The sequence below is a fragment of the Ambystoma mexicanum genome, chromosome 4p (assembly GCF_040938575.1).
Source record: "Ambystoma mexicanum isolate Mex_15411 chromosome 4p, UKY_AmexF1_1, whole genome shotgun sequence".
NCBI classification, from domain to species: Eukaryota; Metazoa; Chordata; class Amphibia; order Caudata; family Ambystomatidae; genus Ambystoma; species Ambystoma mexicanum.
This window is the reverse complement of record NC_090927.1, coordinates 1,200,631,836-1,200,654,875: the sequence shown is the minus strand read 5'-3', so window position 1 is coordinate 1,200,654,875 and position 23,040 is coordinate 1,200,631,836. Positions and strand designations below refer to the sequence as shown.

Below are 23,040 nucleotides of genomic sequence, written 5' to 3'. Positions count from 1 at the left end.
CACGGGATTGGGAGCTCATGCCAAAGAGCTGACAGTGGTCGTTGGTCTCCGTCAGAGTCCAGACTCCATATCAATCTGTTGGAGCTGAGGGCTGTCAGGCTTGCCCTGAAGGCTTTTCTGCCGACTGTGCGGGAAGAATGTCCTGATTCTGACGGACAATATGGTGGCCATGCACTACCTCAACAAAAAGGGGGGCAGGGTCACTTCCTCTGTGCAGGGAGACGATGCAGCTCTGGTTCAGGGCAATCCAGCAGGAAATTTGGATCTCGGCAGTTCATCTGGCCGGAGACAAAAACGAGACGGCGGATGCTCTGAGCAGGCAGAGCGTGATCTCTCACGAGTGGGAGTTGGCTCAGGAGATTCTCCTGGAGATCTTCGCCCTTTGAGGGACCCCTCAAGTGGATCTCTTTGCCTCCAGTGTCAACCGGAAGTGCGAAAGGTTCTGCTCGCGGGAATTTCCTCCAAAAGGAGCCTTAGGAGACACGTTCGTGGTGGAGTGGTCCTTCCCACTGCTGTACGCGTTTCCTCCTGTCCCTGTCATCCTGCAAGTGCTGCGGAGGTTACGGAGGTTCGGTTCCCGGATGATCCTAATTGCTCCGGCATGGGCCCAGAGGACGTGGTACCCGGACCTTCTCGACTTATCCATCTGCCCTCCACTTCGTCTTCCCTACCGAGACGATCTGCTCTCACGGGAAGGGGCTCAGGTTCTCCATCCAGAGATCAGATCCCTCAACCTTCACGCTTGGCTTCTGAAAGGTTGAGCTATAAGGATTGGGACCTCCCTGAAGACGTGATGGAGGTGTTGCTATCGGCCAGATGGCCGGCAACAAAGTCCCTGTACCGTTGCTGTTGGATAAAGGTCTGCGACTGGTGTAGGGTTCAGAATGGGGATCCTTTTTCATGTGACATTCCTGTAGTTCTGTCTTTTTTGCTTTCTTTAGACCACAGGGGCTTGCAAGTGGGTACCATTAAAGGTTACCTGGCGGCGCTGTCCATATTTAAGCGCTCGTCTGAGGAGTGTTCTTATTTTAAAATTCCTTTAATTTCTCAGTTTCTAAAAAGGCTCTCTAATGTGTTCCCTCCGTCACCTTTCCAGGTGCCCGATTGGGATTTGAACCTTGTTCTCAAGTTTCTAATGGGTGCTCCATTTGAGCCTTTACATTCTTGTCCTGTGAGACTGTTGACCCTTAAAACTGTATTTTTAGTGGCGGTCACTTCCGCTCGCAGAGTGAGTGAGTTACAGGCACTTTCAGTAAAGCCACCCTTCAGTGTGTTTTGTAAGGACAGGGTTGTCCTTAGAGTTCGTCTTTCCTTTCTTCTGAAGGTGGTGCCGGAATTTCATTTAAGCGAGAAGGTTGTTCTTCCGGCATTTTATCCTCCTCCGCATCCTGGTAAGGACGAGGAGAGGCTCCATAGGTTAGATCCGAGGAGAGCTTTAAGTTTCTACATTTAATGCATGTCCCGGGTCAGAGTGTACGATCAGCTCTTTATTGGTTACGCTGGAAGGCGTTTGGGACAAGCTATGACTAAGCAGACTTTGTCTAGATGGATTATCTTGGCAATTTCTGAATGTTACCATCTGGCGGGTAAGGACCCTCCAGTATGCTTACGGGCCCATTCGACTAGGTGTATGGCTGCCTCTACTGCCCTGCAGCGGGGTGTTCCTATTCGTAACATCTGTGAAGCAGCCACTTGGGCTTCGGTCCATACTTTTGTACATCACTACTCCCTAGATTCTATCCATGGGCAGGATCTGGCCTTTGGCAAGGCGGTCCTTTACTCTGTAATTTGATTGGGCATTCTAAATTTGTATATTCTAAATTCTTTTCCCACCTCCTTACGTTGGTACTGCTTTGGGAGTCTGTCATAGATATGGAATACGTCGGAGGACCCAATCCCCTCGAAGAACAAGTTACTCTCTTACCTGATGGGATGGTCTGACGACGTATTCCATATCGCTCCCTACCTGCCTGCCCCGCTACAGAATTTCTTATGCGATTGCAGCTTACGTTTCCGCAAGGCTTTCTGTGGTCCTACTGGCAGAAGATTGTTGCCACACGTTCTGGGAAAAAACTACAACTGAGGCTACGGGCGTCGTGCGTCCTACTTATAACATCCGGTGACATCGGCTCGACGGAGGCCCTAGAGGACAGCGTATCGGCGTCATCAACGCAGGACGCAGAAAGATTTTCCGAAGCAGCACAGCTGTGGTGATTACTGTCATAGATATGGAATACGTCATCGGACCATCCCATCGAAAGAACGTTAGCAGGTAAGAGCGTAACTTGTTTGTCTCTCATACAAGTAAACTGTGTCAACAATTTTGCCAGTGCTCCATAGGTCCAGGAGCTGGATCTCCCATGGCAAATCCATACAATACGTTTGAACCCACAGTACTCGGTTTTAAGAGGTTCAAACGCTCTATTTTTCCACAGTTCTTGGGATCTCTTCTCTTGAGTTCTCACTGCTGGGTTTGAGTTTCCACACCCTGTTTCCCACAGTTCTGGCTGTCATTTTGCTTTGGTGCTTAGTTCTGCATTTGGAGACTCTAGGTGCATTCTACAAGTGGGGTCATGAGAGGGGGCCCTCAAAGATGGAATGGAGCCAGAGGATGACAGGGGTCGCTACTTGAGACAGGGGGCGGACTCGCCACTTTCTTCCTCTCTGTCAGAGTTCTGTTCCTTTAGCCACCTGCTCCATTCATTCCCTCTTCCTGCTGTCTCGCCTCAAGTTTTGCTCCCACAAAGCGTTTATTTTGGTTGGCTACCATTTGTAGGGTTAGCCATTTTTGGCTTCTGGTCTACTACCTTCTCTTCACCAAAATTCCCCTCTACAGCTCCCTATCCTATCTCCTCCACTAGCCCTTCATTGGTCTGTGTTTCCAACTCACTACTTCCTTCTTCCTGGTGGTTACCCAAGTTTTCCCCCCACACTTGTTTCTGGCAAATCCTTTTTCAGCTTCCAGAAGTTTCTGCATTCCTCCGCCTGTTCAATACTTAATCTATTCACTCTGCTTCACTTTGCTCTATATCCTGTTCTTTCTTTGCCCATGTCCCACCAGTAAATTCTTGCAATGCCGGTCTATTCTCCGTCCCACCTTCTTCATGTCTTGAGATGCTGCCATCATCTCCCCTAAAGCAACCCAGGCTTTCCAAATTCTTTATCACTTTCTCCTTCACCCCTTTGGGTACTTTCTTTCCTTGCCTGCCCTGGGACTTCCTCCTCCTGGTCCTCTGGGTGAGTCTCCTCCCACCCTCTGACCTTTTCCTCCCAAGCTTTCTCGGTCTTGCTCCTTTCAGCCTACCGGGTCTCTGGATTCCCCCACTTTGAGGGGCTATCTTTACCCTAACTTTTGGGTCTCTTCTCCAGCCTCATGCTCTTCTCATGCTCTAGGGGCTCTGCTCCAGTCTACTGCCTTCAACTCCTCTCCTAACTTCTTCTTCTCCCCTAACTACTTCTTCTCCCCTCTCCAGCCATCACCGAAGGTGCTCCTCCTACCGCCACCAACTCTTTGAGCCCTTGAGGTTTTATAGGGAGGTGGCCGCTCCTTTCAGCCTCCATCTGGTGGAATGTGGATCAGGTATGGTGCTTTTAATAGTGAATTTAGTAATACTAGTTCTCTGGGTGCCTGGATAGGTTTGGATCGCAGTTTTGAGAACCACATGTATCATATTGGGGTTCTCAACTCTCTCTTGTTCTTTAAGATGTTGGTTGACTGTCTTGGGGTTATCTTGGTCCAGCTCAGTTCCCACTCTAGGGTTGAATTATTCTGGACCATCTTCAGCACCTATTCAAGGGGACTCAAGCATAGCAGTGCTGCCGACTCCGCTGGAATGCCACATTCCATTTTTCTTACAGAGGCAAGAATAACTACTGTTATCTTGTGACAAAGTACCCCTTTGGTGACCCCATGATCCACCGCCTCTGTCAGACAGGGCACTACTTTGTTACACTGGTCAAAACAAAGTCTCAGTTCCCTAGTCTTTAAAAATGATGATCTGGCCAACACAAATAAAAATAAACTTTTCTTCAGAGTCCTTTCCATAGCTATCAAAACAAGAACTCCAAAATCATGCCTTCTGGGCAGGCTCTTCTTAGGGGTGACTTGTAGCCTTGACTCTTCTGTCTTCCTGCTTTCTCCCGGGTTCCAGAAGATGTCTCCAGGATTTCAAGTTGTACCAAGTTCCTTCTCCCAGTAATGTGCGTGTATACATTGTAGGGCCAACCTGTACCTTGACATTTCCTACAATTTACCAATTATCCTCCTGTACCTCTCATTGTATCATGGCTCACAATTGAAAATTCTCTTGGCCTTCAGTTTCTGACACCTTTCATTATGGGCCCAATTTCAGCCTTGCCTTTTACTCAGTGTTGAACTCTACTTCTTCCTGGCCACGTATTCTTCCTGCCCTGATTGCATTGAGAGACTAACTCCTGGTTGAGAGAACACGAGTCCCAGTATTGGCCAGGGGTACTACTATCTGGTAAATGAAGGGTTCATTAGATCTAAAACATTGATTGTGACCCTAATGGGTAGGGTTGAGACTCAGACCTCTTCAAATACTCTTTTTACGCAAAGCCTACTTTACTTTAACCTGTGCGTCCCGTACCTTTACAAAAGCTAAGGTTTTATTTAATACCATTACTATGTGGATTGACTCCTATTCAATGTTATAACATGTTACATTATATCGTGAAACCCTGTCACTCCCATCCTAACAGTTGACTGTGACTTCTCATCCATAAGTGCCACTAGATCACAGGTTAATGACAGTAGTTTCTGCACCAGAATACAGAGTAATAGTTGTAACAGTTGGAACCCTTGCATGCAGTGCAAAGTGGCTTTTGCACGCAGCAATCATATACTCCTTTTATGAAGCCTTCTCTCCTTGCACTGATGGTCAAGGATTTTAATCTCAGTGATAATGCAAACAAAAAGTAATTTGATTACAAATAACTATTTGAAAAACTTGCATTCAGATTTATGACTTATTTTTGTTATCATAAAAAACATCTGTGACAATCTTGTTTTAAAATAGTGTTATATATAATGTTGAGTCATGCAACATATGTTTATTCCTTTTTGCCCTTTATTAGGCCACATCATTGGTGGAGGTGCTGTGCCTTTTGGCTTTCTTTGGCCGTCTAGTACATTTTGCAAATGTGATTCCTCGCAATATATTTTGGAAGGATACAAAGAATATATGCGTCATGGTTGCCATCATGGTAAGTTTGTGCTACAGTGTTTTCTTTCCTTGTTTGTTCAAAGTTGCCTTTCTTTGTTAAACAAGTGCAGGAATATGATTATGTGTAGAGATTTCAGTAGCATTTACACATATGTTATAGCCTGTCTGCAGAGTGTAACCTAACTGTTTATTTCGTGTGACCCTAGCACCAATACCCTGCACATCTTTGTCTCAAGAAAATCCATATAGTTCAGGATTTGTGGATTCCAACTTTTAAGTAATCTTTTCTTATGATATCCAGGTTCTTCCACTGTATGCCTTTGTGACCAAATATTTAGATTTGGAAGGCATTTAAGAATTTGATAGACAGTGTTCCACATTTTGAGAGCAATGGTAGTATCCTGTTCCAACCTTGGCAGGATAGCCTAAGTATGGTTGCTGTGAGACAGGCTTTATGAGCTTAGCAGGCTGGGCCTGTCCCCATAAGGACTGGGGTGCAGATCCACAGTGATGTTTGCACACTCATTACCAGCAGTGCTGTTTATGGTATAGGCTACATAGAAAACAAATCCATCAAAATCAAGAGTTCATTGAAACATGGTCGTTTATGTTGCTATCTTTGTGGTGGTTGAAAATTATTTATTGTAAGTACAGTCAGATGACTAAAGGCCAGTGTATTTTGAACCGTGATGGTCCTTCCTCGGCTACAACTGCATAATGTGATAGAAAAAAGAGAGAAAAAGACATAAAGGGAATAATATGCTGAATTCATAACATCTGACATAAAAGCTCTCTCAAATGAATTGGAGCACGATACATGGCCTGCACTGTTAGGAGAAGCAAATCCACCCGTGCAATTTTGATGTGTAGAATAATCTGTGAGGAATCGGGGAAGCAGAGTTATACTGTGAGTGTGCACAGGACAGCTCAGGGTATGAAGACCCCGGCGCTTGCCACTTTGATCAGCATGATTCTGAATACTCTGTCAGTGAAAGCGATATGGGGGCCTGGTCGGTAGGGAAGCAGGCGTACGCAGAAAGCACTACGGCTATGTGGGATCAACAGACGGGACACAGAGTACCTCACAGAGACCATGGAATGTCTCCTGACACAGAACCTACCAACATGGTCAGAGAGGAAGATGGCAGTGGGTCCGCGGAACTGCCGGCCGTACCCCTGCTGCCACGTGTAACCTCCCACAAATTAGCACAGATTACCTGTCAAGAGCGCCGCATGAACTGCTGCACGGAACGCTTTGCCACTGATGCAGGGGATTGGTCTGGACCGGCATTCGCAGGCAACAAGGTATTATGGTACACCAATTCCCGCGCTTGTTCTTCTTCTTGCTGATAGATTTTTATCCATCAGCAGTGATTTTTGGATAGCGAGGCTTGAGCCTCATTACTCCATTTTCTCGGGTTGAGTATGTAGTCATGGGTTTTGTATTCTTCTTGGTCCTGAGAGGGATTTTATAGTCGAGACCATCACCAGGACCCTGATTGGCCACAAACATACCAACCCCTATATAAACCAAAAAGCGACAAAGGACTAAGGACATTTTTCTCTTCACTTCACAGGAGAGACAGCTCTCGGAGCAAGAGGTATTGAAGGATTATCGCTGCGTGTATGAAGACTGATCCACAGTTCTGTCATCCACACCATTATTTTCGAACCCTGATATGATATGATTTTATTTATATCGTCCTCAATACACGAGTGTTTCAGAGCGCGACCAAGCAAAGGGAGGGGAACAAGGGAGAGAAACAACAACAATCTTACTAGGCCCAGTGACATTAAGAACGTGCAAGTGCAAAGAAAAGGGGGAAAGTGCGAGAAAGGAGGAGGAGGGGAAAGTGCGGCACAAAGGAGAGAACAGAATAAATAATAAGTGCAGTAAATAAATAAATGCAATAAATAAATAAAATAAATACAGGTAGAAGCAAGTGCGTAATTTGTCAGATAGGGTGTATCTGAATAAGTGCAGAAGAAAAGTGGTGGAATTGTATGGGTACAGATCCAGATCCAGTGCAAGGGATGACTCAGGAGGCCGTGCAGGAGGATGAACAGGTACCTAGGCCCGAATGACAAAGGGTGGCCATAAGCATGATGCCAAGAGAGAAAAACGGATCAGCAGGGGAGAGGAGGGGCAAAGGCAGAGGCAAAGAGGAAGGTCTTGAGCTGCTTCCAGAACCAAGATGGTTCTCCTCAAGTTTCAAGGTGGCAGGGAGGCTGTTCCAAAGGGAGGCCCCTGCCAAAGACGGAGATCTACCCCCAGCTTGTCGCTTTGAATAATGACTGACCCTGAGGGAGTTAGAAGTAGAGGAGCAAAGGGCTCAAGAGGGGAGGTATTTACGGAGGGATGGTTGAAGGTATTTTGGACCCAGGCCCCAGAAAGCCTCGTTGACAATATAGAGGGTTTTAAATGTAATCCTTGCATCCACTGGGAGCCAATGAACGGATTTCAGAGCTGGAAATATACGATCCCAGTGCTTGAGGCCGAGGACATGTCTCGCATTCCTGTTCTGGATTAGTTGTAAAAGGCAGAGAGTGGAGGCAGGTAGATTTAGAAAGAAGCTGTTACAATAGTCCAACATCAAGAGAACCAGAGCTTGGGAGACAGTGCGGTTCTGGGGGAAGGAGAGGAAAGGCAGAGTACCTCTAAGGAGGTGCAGTAGGAAGTTTGACTTTTTGGAGACGTCGGAGATGTGTGCAGAGAAGGAAAGTGTGGAGTCAAAGATGACCCCTAGATTCTTGGCCTCGCAGGTAGGGGTAGGAGGGGGCCCAAGGGAGGCTGGCCAGAGAGTGAGGGGAAAAGATTGTGAAGGTGTACCAATGAGAAGGATCTCAGTCTTGTTGGCATTTAGACAAAGGTCGTTGGTGGCACAGCAATTTTGAATGGCTATTACGCAATCAGAGATGAGGGAGGGAGAGGAGGAGTCAGAGGGAAGCTTGAAAATGAGTTGGGTGTCATCAGCATAGCACTGGAAGTTTGAGCAGAAAATGGAAATGCAGTAGGCGAGAGTAGCCGGGTATTGGTTGAAAAGCCAGGGTGAGAGGTTAGACCCCTGGGGAACACCACAGGTAGAGAGAGAGGTAGAGGAAAGGAAGGATCCTAGTTGTACCTGGGAAGGTCGTGCAGAAAGAAAAGAGGTCAGCCAGGCCAGAGGCTAATCAGTGATACCCAGGTTGTCACAGAGACGGTTGAGCAAGATGGTATGGATGACCGTGTGGAAGGCAGAGGAGAGATCAAGTAGGATGAGGACAGAGGGAATTTTAGAGTCAAGGTTGGAGAGCCTGAGAACCAGGGTAACCAATTAACCAATTTTACTGAAGCCAAATCATAGAGTTATACTGCACCCAAGAAACGCTCATCTTTTTTGTTGTTGTTGATATAAGTTCTTTAACAACTCAGCAATAAAGCACATCTTCTGTTCAGGCAACCATTGTCCCACTCATCCTTTCACATATACACATGGTGTAGAGAGATGTAAAGAGATCAAAGTTTGTATTTGTACCTGCAAAAAAATGTCAGGACTCTAACATGCTGATTACATTGACAACAGTCTTTTTTTTAAAGATGTGTTATTGTATTTCAGCCAAATTATCGACTTTTCACAAACCAGACAACATAAAATCACATACAGTAGCTTTCAAAAAACTATAACAATTCACTTCAATTTAGCTTTCCCCTACTTTTGCAATCAACAAATCAAAACAATTGAAAATCATTCATAAATCACATTTCATATATATAAATTTGAACAGTCAAAGTGTTGGGCTGAAAAAAATCTGTGTGAGAACTGGGCGGAAAAATGTACAAAGGGTCAACAGATTCATGCTAAACAGCTCAGGATGATGCCCCTGTTTTCACTACACTTTCTCTGCTACCACCTTCGTCATCCCATAACTGGAACAACGTCATCACATCATTATGACGCGGTGCCTTTTTACGCATTTTTTTCATGACGCCTTGGTTACACGTTAATATACCCACCACTGCGGCAGTGCTTCCGAAGGGAGGCACAGTGCTACATACACACTGGGTAAGGTTACAGCTGTGCTCATCACCCTGAGTTGCTTAGCATGAATCTCTTGATAATTTGTATTGTTTTTACGCCCAGTTTACACATACTTTTTCCCAGCCCAACACAGTGACTGTTGACTACAACTCGATTTATTTACACTTTGTTTTTCTACCCCTTTTCTTTCTTCTTTTCTTATTCTTTACAGATTATTTTAGGCATCAACATTGCTTTGGGGGATTTGCTCCTCCTACCAGTACAGGCCAGGTAACATACTCTAATCCGCTTGAAAGAGCTTTTATGTTTTATGACGGACGTTATTACGGCATATTTATCTCTGTTTTCTTTTCTCTTTTCTTTCTGTCACATTGTGCAGATCTTGCCCTAAGGAAAGACTACCACGTCCGAAATGCATTTCCCTTGGTCATCTGCCTGTACATACAATAAAACATTTTCAACCACCACAAAGATAGCAATAAATAATAGAATGTTTGAATATAGTAGTGATCTTGAGGCATTTTTTCCACGTTTTCTATACCATAAACAGCACTGGTGGTAATAAGTGTACAGTCATCACTGTCAGTCGACACTCAAGTCATTTTGGTCAGTTGCATTAGTTGACCATGTGTGTGGGTACACTGTTTTCTTACACCGTGAATAGTTACATTACAAATAGTGTAGGTTACAATCTGAATATTGTAGTGCTTCTCACCCCTTCCCTTTATTCGTCTGTCCCCATAAACCTTGCTTTGCAGGAACCCAAGAAGCTGTCCCATCCAGGCACGTCAAATTCATACAGCTAATAGGTTGGTGCCTGATAGGGTGGACAGGTTGGTGCCTGATTTTAACAGAGGTACGAAGACACCCATTTTGAACCAATTGTCACTAACTATAAGTATGTAGCTAATGTTACACACTCCTATTTGTAAACTCAACGATACTTGAGGCAATGCCCCTGTCCGGCAATGCAAGCATTCCGATTGAAATTGCACTCAAACCTACTGCCTTTATCAATTTTTCTGGGTGCTAGAACCAAGGTTCCTGAAGCAAACAGGACAGGTCGGATTTGTAATATAATCCTGGTATTAAAAACAGCTTCCCATGTCCTTACCCAGTGTATATGATACAATAAAAAACGGTTTTTGGAATTGTGTAAACTCTGAATCTGAAAGGTTTAACATTGCGTTGTTTCTTATTTGGGGCCTTGCTGAAGTAAATAACGTAAGGTTTGTTGAAGACCCATAAGCTGATATGATTAGTGTTGTACCTCGAGGCGTTGCCTGGGGCTGCTCACGTGCACGACCATGTTATGAGTGAATAATCCACCCCGGGCCCCCAATCGGTTGCCTCACACCTGTTTTCATATGTATTTATTGTAGGAGGCCACGTAATAGTGAACTTGTTGGTTTTACTGGTGTTATGATGGTAGAGAGGCAAAATTGTCTCTACCTTAGAGAGGTTTCCTTTTAGGGGCCTTAAACTGGGGCCTGCTGGGGTGGCTGCAGGGTGGGTTGGCTTTCTACTGTATCGCCCCCCCCCCCCCCCCCCAGGTGAAGCTGGCCTGGGGTTATAGCCAAATGATGAAATTAAGTTTCTTTGTATTGTATGGTACTGGTACCTGTACGATCTACCCTCGTACCACTAGGTGTATGCGTTTTGTAATTCTCCTTTTTATTACATTGATATTTTGAATGCTATGTGTTTTAATGTGTGTGCCTACTTGTATGTCTGGTAGAAGTATAACCAAGTATTTTAATATTTGTGATTGTAAAGGTGGTTCTTCTGAACTATATACAAATAAAGAATAATAAAACATTAGACGTACAGGTCTGGGAAGTAGAAATTGTGGGACTTTAGGGCTGCAACATTTTGCACATTAAAGTTCTTGTTGATGCAAATACCATGTTGAACCTAATTTTACTTTACAGACCACCCACACCTATGCCAGACTTTTCAGATCAACTGATAAATGTGTGATTTCCCCTTTTTTAAAGTGACTTATAAGCTCATTCTTATGGGTAATTTTAATATGTGGTTAAGTGATGCGTCAGATCAGGTTGCTGCGAGGGATGATTAATCATTAAAGGAATTGGGCTTTACGCAGCAGCAGATATTTGAAGCAACACATATTGGAGGAAACATATTCGATTTGGTTACGCCACAACTTTGTTACTTTTGCAGTAGTTCTGTCTAAGTGTCCAAGTAGGGAAAAATAAATCATCAGAACATTGAAAACATCAAGAAGTGTGTGAAGTTGTCCCCAGAGGCCACCGAAACCTCTTAGCACCCGTGACACTGAAGGTAATGAATGCCAACTCTGTCAATGATGTGGCCTCATGTAGCAGGAAGTTGTATCTAAAGCTGTTAATACAATTGCTCCACTTAAGATGAGACTTGTGCCTAAGAAAAAAGTAAATGCATGGTACTCGCCAGAACTCTAGAGACTAAAAGTAAATAAAAGGCAATGCTTTGATACCTGGTCTAAATCGAAAGCACCAGGAGATAAGGACACATATTGAAGAGCTGCCAAAATATACAAAATGGCAAGGATTGATGCCAAAAATTCCATGTTTAAGCCCAGAATCACTAATTTTTAAGGAGCTAGAGAACCCATGCCTTAAAAAAACGGAGGGGTTTTGAGAGACAGTGCCTGGTGTGCCTTGATCCAAGAGGCCCTGTTTAAGAAACTACAGGATTAAAGAGAGTACCCCTATTAAAAATAGCTTGCTGAATGAGGGAGATTGTATAGATGCAGTTCTGGCCAAGACGGCAGCGGCCTACCAGGGGGAAGGCCAGACAGAGTTTAGTTTTAGACCTGTTACAGAGGTCGAGGTGGCAGATATCATCAGGAAATGCAAGCCTACTAGCTGTGCGGGTGTTCTTTGCCCTGCGATTACGTTGAAGGCATGCCTCCCCCTACTGATGACCACCATAGCTAAATTAAACAACCTATCTTTCCAGGCGTGTATCAAGAGTGCTTCTCTGCTTAGTCTTTAAATCTCTCCACGATCTCGCTCCCCCTTATCTCTCTTCCCTTCTCTCTTTCTACACCCCCTCTCGCTCCCTCTGTTCCACTGACCACTTCCTCCCCTTGTGCCTCCTCTCGTTTCCGCTCCTAACTCCTGGCCCCCCTCCACTGAAACTCCTTACCTCTCTTTATCTGCTCTATTCCTACCTTTTCCCCTTTCCGCACATCCCTTAAATCCCCCCTTCTCCATTCCCCGCCTGATGCCCCTCCCTCTCCCACTCTCCCTCCCTTCCCCTCTTTCTCCCTCCCTTCCCCTCTTCCCCCCACTTAAACCTCTCCCTTTTTCCCCCACCCCATTCTCGCCCTCACCCCCTTCCTGCCTCCACCTCCTCCTCTCCCTACTAGCTTTGCTCCACTTCTCTCCCCCTTCCCTCTGTCATATTGCTCTACATGCTGTTTTGTTGACTGAATCAAAATTGTAATTTGCTTCTTGTTACCGTTATTGTTATATTAAATGTATCCTGTTGTTGTAAATGTGCAGCGCTTTGGTATAAAGCGCTATATAAGCCAAATAAACATAAACATTATGCCTGTGCTAAAACATTTTTTTAATTTTTTTTAAACTGCCAGTGAACTGTCAACCTATCACAAATATGCCTTTCCTGCTAAAAAATATTGGATACAGTGGCATATTTACAAGTTCTGGGTCATTTAGGGAGGAATAATGTTCTGAGCAAGTGGCAATCAGGCTTTAGGCCAGCTCATGAAAGAGAAACCGCCTTGTTAGACTTAAAGTCTAACATCTTGCAGTCTTTTGACACGGGGCAGCTGATTAGTCATGTTGGATCTGTCCGCAACATTTCACCTTTTGGACCATGTCCTGGTGACTGATAGACTTCATAAAGTGGCTGCATTTTCCAAACCAGCGGCCACATGGTTAAACTCCTTTTTGGAATATCGGTCAGCCAGAGTATACCGTGGAACAGCAGAGGCAGCCCCAGTTAAGGTCTTGTACGGAATTCCTCAAGGAGCCTGTCTCTCACCATCACTCTTCAACATTTTCACCATCCCATTATTTCAACGAATGCAGATGATATTCCATGTGTAATCCCTTTGTACAAGGTGTATGAGGAGGAGCTGAGAAGCATCAATAGAGTCTTTACACTGAGTCCTGGATGTTGAAGAATGGACTGGCCCTGAACAACGACAAGACCAAACTTAGGATTGCAGGCATGATTACTATTCAAGCCAAGGTGAAAACACTGGGGGTTTACCTGGACCAGACCGTGAGTATGCAGCCCCAAGTAAAAAGTCTGGTGTCTTCGTCCGCGTACTGTGTCAAATTGCTGACACAGATGTGCCCGTTTTTGTCTAAAACAAACTGTGGCCAGTGCAATTGTTGGTACGTAATTGGATTACTGTAGTAGCCTCTTAGTAGGTATCAACTAGGGAGATGTTGTGAAACTACAAGTGATCCAGAATAGTGTGGTCAGAGCGGTCGAAGGAGCTGAAAAGGGGAGACCCTGTCTCCCAAGCTAGAGAAAGCCTCCACTGGCTGCCAATGGAGGCCAGAATATCACGCTACTTGCTCACCCTAACACATAAATGCTTGTCTGGTGCCAACCGGAGTATCTGGCAGAGACTTTCTTCAAAAAACACCTACAAAGGGTACAAAGATTGTTCCCAGGACGACATTGTCTACTATAGGCAGAAGTACATTCTTCCCTGCAGCTCCCAAGGTGTGGAATGCCCTGTCTCCTGATCTTAGAGGGATTAAATCATTGCAGACATTCAAGTGGAACCTTAAACACATATTTTTTTCTTTGTCTCATATAGTTGACGGTTCTGGTGGACTTTTTTTCTACCTGCCCCTTTTGATTTGGGGTAGTCGGCCTGGTTTGTGATTTTGTGTGTTTGTACCCTCTGGGGGTGTACAGTGCCCTTATGCCTTTGGGCCCCTTGGTGCTCTATAAATAAATACATAATAAGAAGCAGGGTGGCAGATACTGGCCCCAAGCATCTGAAAAGCTTTGCTCGACCTCTCATCTACAGCCTCATTCATCAGTGATGGCCTCAACTTCCCTCTTCCTCCAACTATCTGGGACAGGCACCTCCTCCTCTTCTACAGCTGCCGTCAATAAAGAGGAGGAATTCCTTGAGTCATATGGCCATAAGGTGTATACCAATGCCTCTCTCCACTTTTGCAGGGCCAACTGTGATGAACTCCTAGCAGCCGGGAATCAAAGGCCATGGAGAGAATTAGGAGAGTTTCTCCCCCTTTTACCTGCAGACAAGGTCAAGGCCTTCAAGTCGGGTTTGGCACATGCTCAAATCGTGGTGCAAGAACTCCTTGAGGTGTCACTACATCATATTGACACAGCCAGTCAAGGCATGGCAATAGGAGCAGACGTGCGTAGAGCAGCTTGGATGCACTCCACTAAGTTTATGTAAGAGGTCCATGTTCACATCGTGGACCTCCCATTTGATGGCCAAGACCTCTTCCACGCCTCCACTGACCAGGAACTCCATAAATGTAAGACATCCACCCAGGCCGTTAAGTCATTTGCACTCCTTACTAAACCAAGTCAGCAGTTCTTTCATCAGCTTGACGAGAAGTGACTCTAGGAAAATGATCCTGAGGAGGGTTTCCCGGCTGTCGGGAGAGAAAAGCAAGAAACCCTGATCACTCACCAAGCGCACATAGGAGGAAGCAAGCAAGAACCTCACACAAAGGGTTCTTCTCTGGCCATTCATCATCCTTCACTGTGGAGTCAAAGAAGCAATGACGCTCAACAGCAGGTCCACCTGAAACCAGTCAGTTGCAGACTCTCCCTCCATTTGAAGAATTGGCAGGTAATTTCCCAGAACCTCTGGGTCCTATCAGTAGTGTCCAGGGGATTCCATGTCCGCATTCCACCCTCCCCTCCCTCTGTTTCTCACCCAATAATCCAACTGTGTTCTACTCCCCTGTAAAAAGCGGCAAACAAGCTGCACATGATGCAGGCCATTGAGCCTGTTCACCCCTCTGCCCGCCAGCGAGAGAGGTCTAATGTTTTACTCTCCAGTTTCAACCTCTATCTCCCCAATGAGAGGTTCAAGATTATCACACCAGCCCAAATACTGGACTCTGTTCAGAGGAATGACTGGTTTTGAGCGATGGAACTCAAGAACGTCGATCTCCGTTTACCAATCTGGGAGCCTCACCGGCATTTCCTCAGGTTTTCAGTTGGCAGGTGCCACTTTCAATTCCGGCTCCACCCTTTCAATTCAATGCAGCCCCAAGAGTATTCACCAAATGTATGAACGCTGTGGCCAGCTCACTAAGTCTCAGAGGGATTCCCGTATCTACCTACCTGGACGATTGGCTGGTGAGAGCGACTTTGACCCGGGAGGCCCTTGCAGCTTCCCACACTTTGGTGTCCCTTCGCCACAGCACATCTCAGACATACACCTTACAGTAACACACTTTCAAACAAAATGTAATGACCGCTTGGAGGCTCCAGAGGCTTCTGGGCCTTGTGGCAGCATGTGTTCTATGTGTTCCGCGTGCCAGATTGAAAATGAGATGACTGCAACTACATTTGAGGAGGTCATTGAATCAAGCCATGGACAAGCAGATTCCTGTGGCAGCTTCCTTGGACCAAGATCTTTGGTGGTCAGATCAGAGGAACTTCACGCAGACTGTCCCCTTCAAAGAGCCTTCCACCAAAGAGTGCATCACCACAGACTCCTCCCAGAGGGGCTGGGGAGCCACGCTGAGGGTGAAAGTCCAGAGACTGTTGTTTGACCAGGAGAAAACGCAACGTATACATGTCCTTGAGCTACAGGCTAGCTTCATGCCTTATGAGTGTTCATGCCAAACATCTGCGGGAAGACCGTTCTAATTCAGATGGACAGTTTGACTCTGATGTTTTACATAAACAAGCAGGGAGGCACACGATCGCTGCTCCTATGTCAGATGGTGATCTCCATATGGGCATTGAACAGAAACACAGAAGCAGATCACAATACTCCAGCCCTGAGTGGGAGATCAATCCCTCAGCGATACAACTTGGGGTCTCCCCGTAATAGACCAGTTTGCAACACTTCAAAGTGTCCTCTTTATGCCTCACGTGGCAGGATATCAGCAAAATCATTGGGAGACGATCTGAGCATACCCTAGGACATAGTGTTCCTAAATGTATTTCCACCTGTCCCTCCGATTCCCTTTGTCCTAACCAAGTTGAAGGTTTCCGTGAGCACCAAACTCACAGATAACCTCAGAGTGGTCAGCCTGCTTCTCGTACTCTGAGATTTTGGGGTTCAGCAGGACAGGCACCTATCCCCTCCTGCATTGACATGACTTGTTACACCAACAACAGGGCAAGATTATTTATCCCTGCCCTCAACTACTCAACTTAGAAGCCTGGTGCCTGAGTACCTGGCCTTGGGTCATTTAGGCTTATGCTGTGAGAACATGAGAATGTTCCAGGCTGCTAGGAAGCAACCAACAAGGTATCAATATAAAAGCAAGTGGGTCAGATTTTGCCACTAGTATTTGAGTAAAAACATCAACCCTCTGGGTACACTTGACAATGTTCTATCCTTTTTATTGCACCTCGAGTCTTCATGGGTCTCTGTTGACTCATGCCGTACCTATCCGACAGCAATCGCAGTCTACCGGAATATAGTGGATTCCGCTACAAATCCTTTCATGCTGAGACATTGGGACGGCCTCCTACGATGAAATCCACCTGTTAAAAGGCAACACCCGGTTTGGGACTAAAATGTCATATTATCTGCCCTGGCCCATAAACCATTTGACTCCATGGCATCTTAGAATCTTAGATTCATATCCTGCAAGGTTGCTCTGATGGTAGCCCCAAGGAGAGTGAGCGGGATACAGGCATTTTCAGCATCAAAGTCTTATACCTTTTTGTATAAGGACAAGGCTGTTCTCTGTACACATCTGGCCTTTTTACCCAAAGTGTTTCCCTCTGTGGAGAGTCCGAAGAAAGACACAGACTCTCTGAGGACATGTTTCACAGCCTTTTATTAAAGTAAAATTGTAAGGCTTATCTTTCCCCATCCCTATGGGGTGTCCCTGCCTACGTTACTAATTTAGGTGTTTGTCAGTCATTCATGAATGTCCAAATGAACAAGTCCTCTGTCCAAAACCAACCTAACTGACGCTAACACTCTGAAAAATAACTTAAGCCAGGAGAATGACTCCCTCCTCCTGAGGGTACTTCTGGTACCTGTGTGTAGGATTCTTTATTAATACACAATCCTCAAATAGTCTTGCAGGATTTCTTGGATCAGTCTCTGTTCTTCTTGAAATGAACTAATAGCTTTTTCCTCCTCCTTGTGAACCCGTTTTGGGGATCTTTTATGGGATTTGTACTCCTGGTTGCTATCCTTGAAAAATATTTCTCTGGTAGGCCTTCCCTGCTGGGCAATTATAGTTCAGCTTATTCTGGTCTGTTTGATTTAGTACATTGTTCAACTGAATAGTTCCTCTGAACTTTGGCTCATAATTTTCTCTCTCTTTTATGTTATGTTGTTCTTGCACAGGGTAGTGTTATCCGCTGTTCTTTTCCCTAAGTATTCAGATTTTCAATCATTCTTTCTCTTATATCACAAAACCTTAAGTTCATCTGTTTCAGATTTAACTTTGCCTCATAACTTTCACTGGATCGAGTTGCTTGCAAGGTATAGTGATTCCCTCTGGGCCTCCCGTTATTCCCGTTCTCCCTTTTACCTTTGACTGTGATGGAGAACAATATTTGGGAGCCTTGTTCCTCTGGGAGTTTCTCTCCTGCTCTGTCCCGCCATTGGTTTATTTTCGTTGGCGTCTTCTCTTCTCCTATCAGCATCTCAGTGTTCTGTTGAGTGACCAGACACCCTGCTGCTGTATGTTTGTAGTGTTATCGGTAATGGTTTGTGGACCGGCTGTCCTCCACAGATCCTTTGTGGTCTTGCCACAACCGTCTCCTGGGCTTCTGCCATTTTGGATTTGCCATGGCTCTGGCATCCCCCCGTTCAGTATAGTGTGAGTTTGAAACTTGCTGGCTTCCTGGCTCATGCCTACTCCTCCTTCTCCAGGTATTACGCAGCTCGGTGGCTTCCCTTACCTGCAAATGCATTCTTCTCTCTCCCTGTTGCTCATTGAGTATACACTATTCAACGTACACGTCCCAGTGGATTGGATTCTTCGATTTAAATTACATTTTCTTTCTGTATGTGATAATGACATCTATCACGTGTTTCTTTGTCCCAGTCTTGTTGTTTAAAAGTCTCTGGTATTTCAGAGGATCCCATGTAGGCCACGGTGTGCACAGCTCTAGGGAGTTCCTGACAGGGGTAGTCTCTCCCGATTAGGTCCCACTTGCTTCTAGCCCTAGGTAGGGTGTTGTGGAGTGGGCTCTGTGAGGAATTCAAACATTTACACAGTGGGTGTGTGCTTGCCTGGGCTTATTTGAAATTTTAAATGAAATTGAATGATGGTAGAGCAACCTCCGGAAAATGTGTGGGGCTAATCTGCACACATTTTCTTATGTTCACCACACGACATACACATAGACCAGTGTACTCTGGGTGGACAGAGCCAACAAGGGACGTCCCCCCTGTCATATTTAGTTGGAATATGTCAGAAAAGAGTACATCAAGGCATCTAAGAAGGGGAAGGGAAAACCCTTCCTCCTGCTATGGCCAGCCTAATTAACTAACAAAGGCTCTACGGATCCACCCTTTCCTTTGTTAGCTGGTGGTGGCAGGCTTGCATATTAATCCAGGTTAATTCAAACAGGCCCATAGAGGGCCTGGTCGCAGGACAAGCAAAGAACAGGAAAACGCCAACAACCTTTGATATGCACAGTGTCACCTTGAAGCCAGCTCCCACCTCTCAGTACTATGATATGCACAGTGTCACCCTGAAGCCAGCTCCAAGGGCAGTGACCGGTGATGTCTGGAACTATGGATTTACAGTAGTCATCCCTGCAGGGGGATCCCATTCAGAATGTGCTAGTAGTATGTGGTTTGGCAGAGACCAGAAGTCTGTTCTTGCCACAGCTTCCAGGGAGACCTGCTCCTTTAATCAGGAACCCTAGAAAGCTCAATTAACCGGAGAGACCCTTTGATCCACAACAGACAGGAAGATGGGTGGGACTTAGTTTTGCATGTTCTCACCCCTTTGCCTTTTCTGTTGCAAGGCACTCTTGCTATGACCTCGGGCATACAGTAGATTGTTGGTGGGAACCCAGCATTTGTTCATTAAGGTAGGCTTAGCCTACACCAATCAATGTGGCCCATTTGGCATTAAAAGAGGCGGAGTCCCTCTTTTTGGCACATCATCTGAAGACTTTGCAAGGAGTAACAAGAAGAACTCATTTTGACCCTAGCTGAAGGTACAGTCTGCCTTACAGCTTCCGCCAGTGAAGGAAGGCCAGGATTTCCAAAGAGGGAAACAAGGTCCCACTCCGAAACATCTCTCGGGGAACAGAGGGAGATACGGAATCCAGAGGACCCTCCAGTAACACCAGAACCGATACCCAGCCAGCACTGAGCATGCCCTGCTAGGCTCTGTAAGCAAGTTTCCTAGGTGGGAAGTGCCAGAGAGTCTCTGAACCAAACTCGGGTCAAAGCCGGTGCCCACAACACTCTCCTCAGCTTTGGGCTGTCTGCCTCAAAGGACGACACAAGCCCAGTGAAGAAGCTAGGAGGAGTGTTTTCACAACCATCAACCATCGTCCACCTTAAAGGACATTTTCGAGCCAGTCGAGCCCCTTGAGCTGCAACAGACTGCACCGCTGACTGTTGCCATGCTGCAGTCGCTAACATCGTCCGAGACACCTTGACCAGTGCTTCAGACCCGCCAACCAGCACTGAGACAGCGATTCCTGGCACGACCGTCTGTGTAGGCCAGCCTGCAGCCATCCGTCCAGCCTCACTTGCTGAACTGCCTGCCGCCTGTTACCCACAGCTGTCTCCCGTCTTCAACTCTGTTGCAGGAACTGCAAACACCCTGAAACCGACTTCACCCTGTCGAGAACCAAGAATTTCTATAAGCACAAGGTACATTGTGGTTCAGTCCCCCCATTCCTTCTCCGAAGGCCCCTAGTGACATTTTATCACCTATCACTCTCCTTATGTTGAAACAAAGTATCCTTGTACTGTTGATACTAATTTCTTTACCAACTACCCTCTTGTAAGTAGTGCAAGAAACCTGACCGTAGAGGCTTACTCGGGAACCCCCTATTCAGGTGGCCAGGGGAGGGCTGGCACACTCAGATCCCAACCCTGGGGCTGGACGAGAGAGGGAGGATCACCTGGGTAGGAGAGCTCGGGGAAATGCCCCAGGTGAGACGCAGTACTACATCACGGAAGGAGAGGAGGACGAAGTCCTTGAGATTTTCTTTGGGTATTCCACATCTACCTCGCTTCCACCAGAAGAAGCTCCATTAATAAAACCCAACCACCCCTACAACTCTGGTAAACCAACTGGGAGCCCAACCCCTGTTACCCTCAAAAACCGCAATTCCCAGAATCCTTGGTTTTCTGTTGCCTACCCGAATACTCCTGGTCATTCCTTTTCCTGTCCCTCTGATTATTATTTCCTGCATTCCCAACCTGCTCAGATAAAACACTACTGTTCCCACAACCCCCATTGTTTATTTCATGACAACAATCTCTGTCATTCCCGTTTGCTTCACAAACACTACCTATCTCACCTTTCTGAATTTACCAACTCCTCTGGGACAAAGAATATCATTTCTCATGACAAAACACCCCTTTGACACAAACATTTGTGTACCCCGTGGAAGACAACGGACTAATGCTAAAACAGTATACCTGAAAGGTCCCAACCCAAGGGTCAGGCATGGTCAGGCAATTGAACGGAATCACAGAAACCTGATGGCCCTTTCCATTCCCCACAGGGATAAAAGGTGGAGCATGAAAGCACAGGACGAGCAAGGCAGACCGCACGACGTGAGAGCTAACTCAGCATGGCAGTAGTAGAGGAGGAGAAAGACTGGGCACACTGAGAGGGTGAAAAGATGAGTCGACCTTGCCCTTTCCGACCGAGGCCCATGGAACCTCCGCAGCAGGAATAGTAAGTCCGTGAACACTAGGCAGCGTGTGTTGCAGCAGATGCCAACGGCACACGAGACCCTCCTTTGCTGATTACCAAGCCGGGGAGAGACACTTGTCTCTGTGGTACCAACCTTGACTCCAAGGAGAAAGAAAGCCAAATGGTTCATCACAGCCAGTGAGTCAAGGGGAGTGTCGATAAGAAACCGAATTGTTTTGAACGAAAAATAGGCAACGGCTAATTTGAACTTTGAAAAGCAAGAAGATACTATTGATGAGAGAGGGGGACAATTAGCAACAGAGGAGTCCGGCACCACGTGGGTGCTCACGCAGGAAACTCTGGGTGATTACCCAATGGTAGAAACTACCGTAACCAGAAAGCCTTGGGAAAAGGCGAGAAGAGGTCAAAGTGGTCATACAGGGGGCTTGTAAAATCCTCTGTACTTTCGAAAGCCTTGGACCGATAGTTGATTTGGAAACTAAGGGAAATGAATCCTGTTTGGTGAAATGAACGCATGAACAGTGTTCTGTTTCTTAAAGGTTGGCAAGAATGAACCCGGCGAAGGGATGCATCGAGAAGGGACAAAGTATAAAATACCCATTGTGAAATGGTTGATAAGGGTTGGCAAGAGTGAACCCGGCAGAGGGATGCTAACGAAAAGGGGAAAAGCTTAAAATCCTTATGTAAAGTGTGTTGACAGAAGTGAACCCTACCGAGGGATGTCCACAGTGAACGGTTTTGCAAAAGGTGGCCAGAGTGAATCCGGCAGAGGGATGCCGACAAACAGGGGTGAATCCTGAAGAACTGTTTAAAAAGACATTAAGATTTGTGAAAGCAAGAAGTATTGCAAGACCATGGGAAGTGAAGTGAAGTTCCCCCCCCCTTGTCATTTAGGGTCTGAGCACAGACGAGGGAGATCGACAGGTAAAAAGTCATAACTCAGAGTTCACTGAAAAAGGAACTGTTTGGTTAATTTGTTGAATACGACTTGTGGAGGGGTATACCCCCATAACAGGGGGGAAGCAGGGGTGAAGGCATCACCCAAAGTATTCCTGGAACAAAAATGTGTGTTTGTTTGTTGAGAACATTAGTCCTCGAAGGCAATAGACTTTTATTGAAAAGAGACTTAACCATTGAAGAACCCGATAGCTGATACAAAACTGTTAGCTTGTGCTGGGAAGGCTCAAGCGTGTGATGTGCTCCAAAGTCCCACCTTGTCCCATGCTAAAAAACGTGGGGAAGGGAGACCTCAATGCAAACACATCCTCACTTATTATTTGTGAACACCTTTTCTTCATTTGAAAAACCCTATGCCACACTCTTTATGTAATTAGTTGTAAGGATTTGGCAATCGTTTTTTTTAGTATAGGCCTTTTACTTTGACAAAGACGCCACAAGGGACTGCCTTATTTCCATTTGATGGTCGAAGCTTGCTCCCATCTTAGATTTAGGTTTAGGTTAGGCATTTTTCCACCCTGCACTTACAGTTTAATGAACACCTTTGAACTGTGATCACGTGTGTCTGTCTTTACTGTTGTCACTATGAGTTCCTTACAGTAGCCAGAGTGCATCCCTTTTCCTTCTTTCAAACTGTCTGTCCTCTGCATTCCTTTACAGGGTGGGTTGTATTCTGTAGTGTGCTAGAACTGTTTGTTGAATAATAAAGTATATATGTGTGTACAACCTTGACTGGACAGTCCCTTTTATCATTGGGTAATAATTGTATTTTTGCTTTCTTGCAACTAACCAACAATCCACGACCTTGCAGAAATAAGCCTGCAGTTTTGTCCACGT

General features: G+C 45.8%; 1 protein-coding gene across 1 annotated transcript in view; it reads left to right on the top strand.

Moving 5' to 3' along the window:
* The window catches only part of LOC138453728 (two pore calcium channel protein 1-like), a 1,160,417-nt gene that overhangs the window by 243,047 nt on the left and 894,330 nt on the right, over positions 1-23,040 (top strand). Inside the window, exon 4 of the mRNA XM_069606850.1 lies at positions 5,098-5,226. Within this exon, the coding sequence (XP_069462951.1) occupies positions 5,098-5,226 (129 nt within the window). The remainder of the gene's footprint in view (positions 1-5,097; positions 5,227-23,040) is intronic.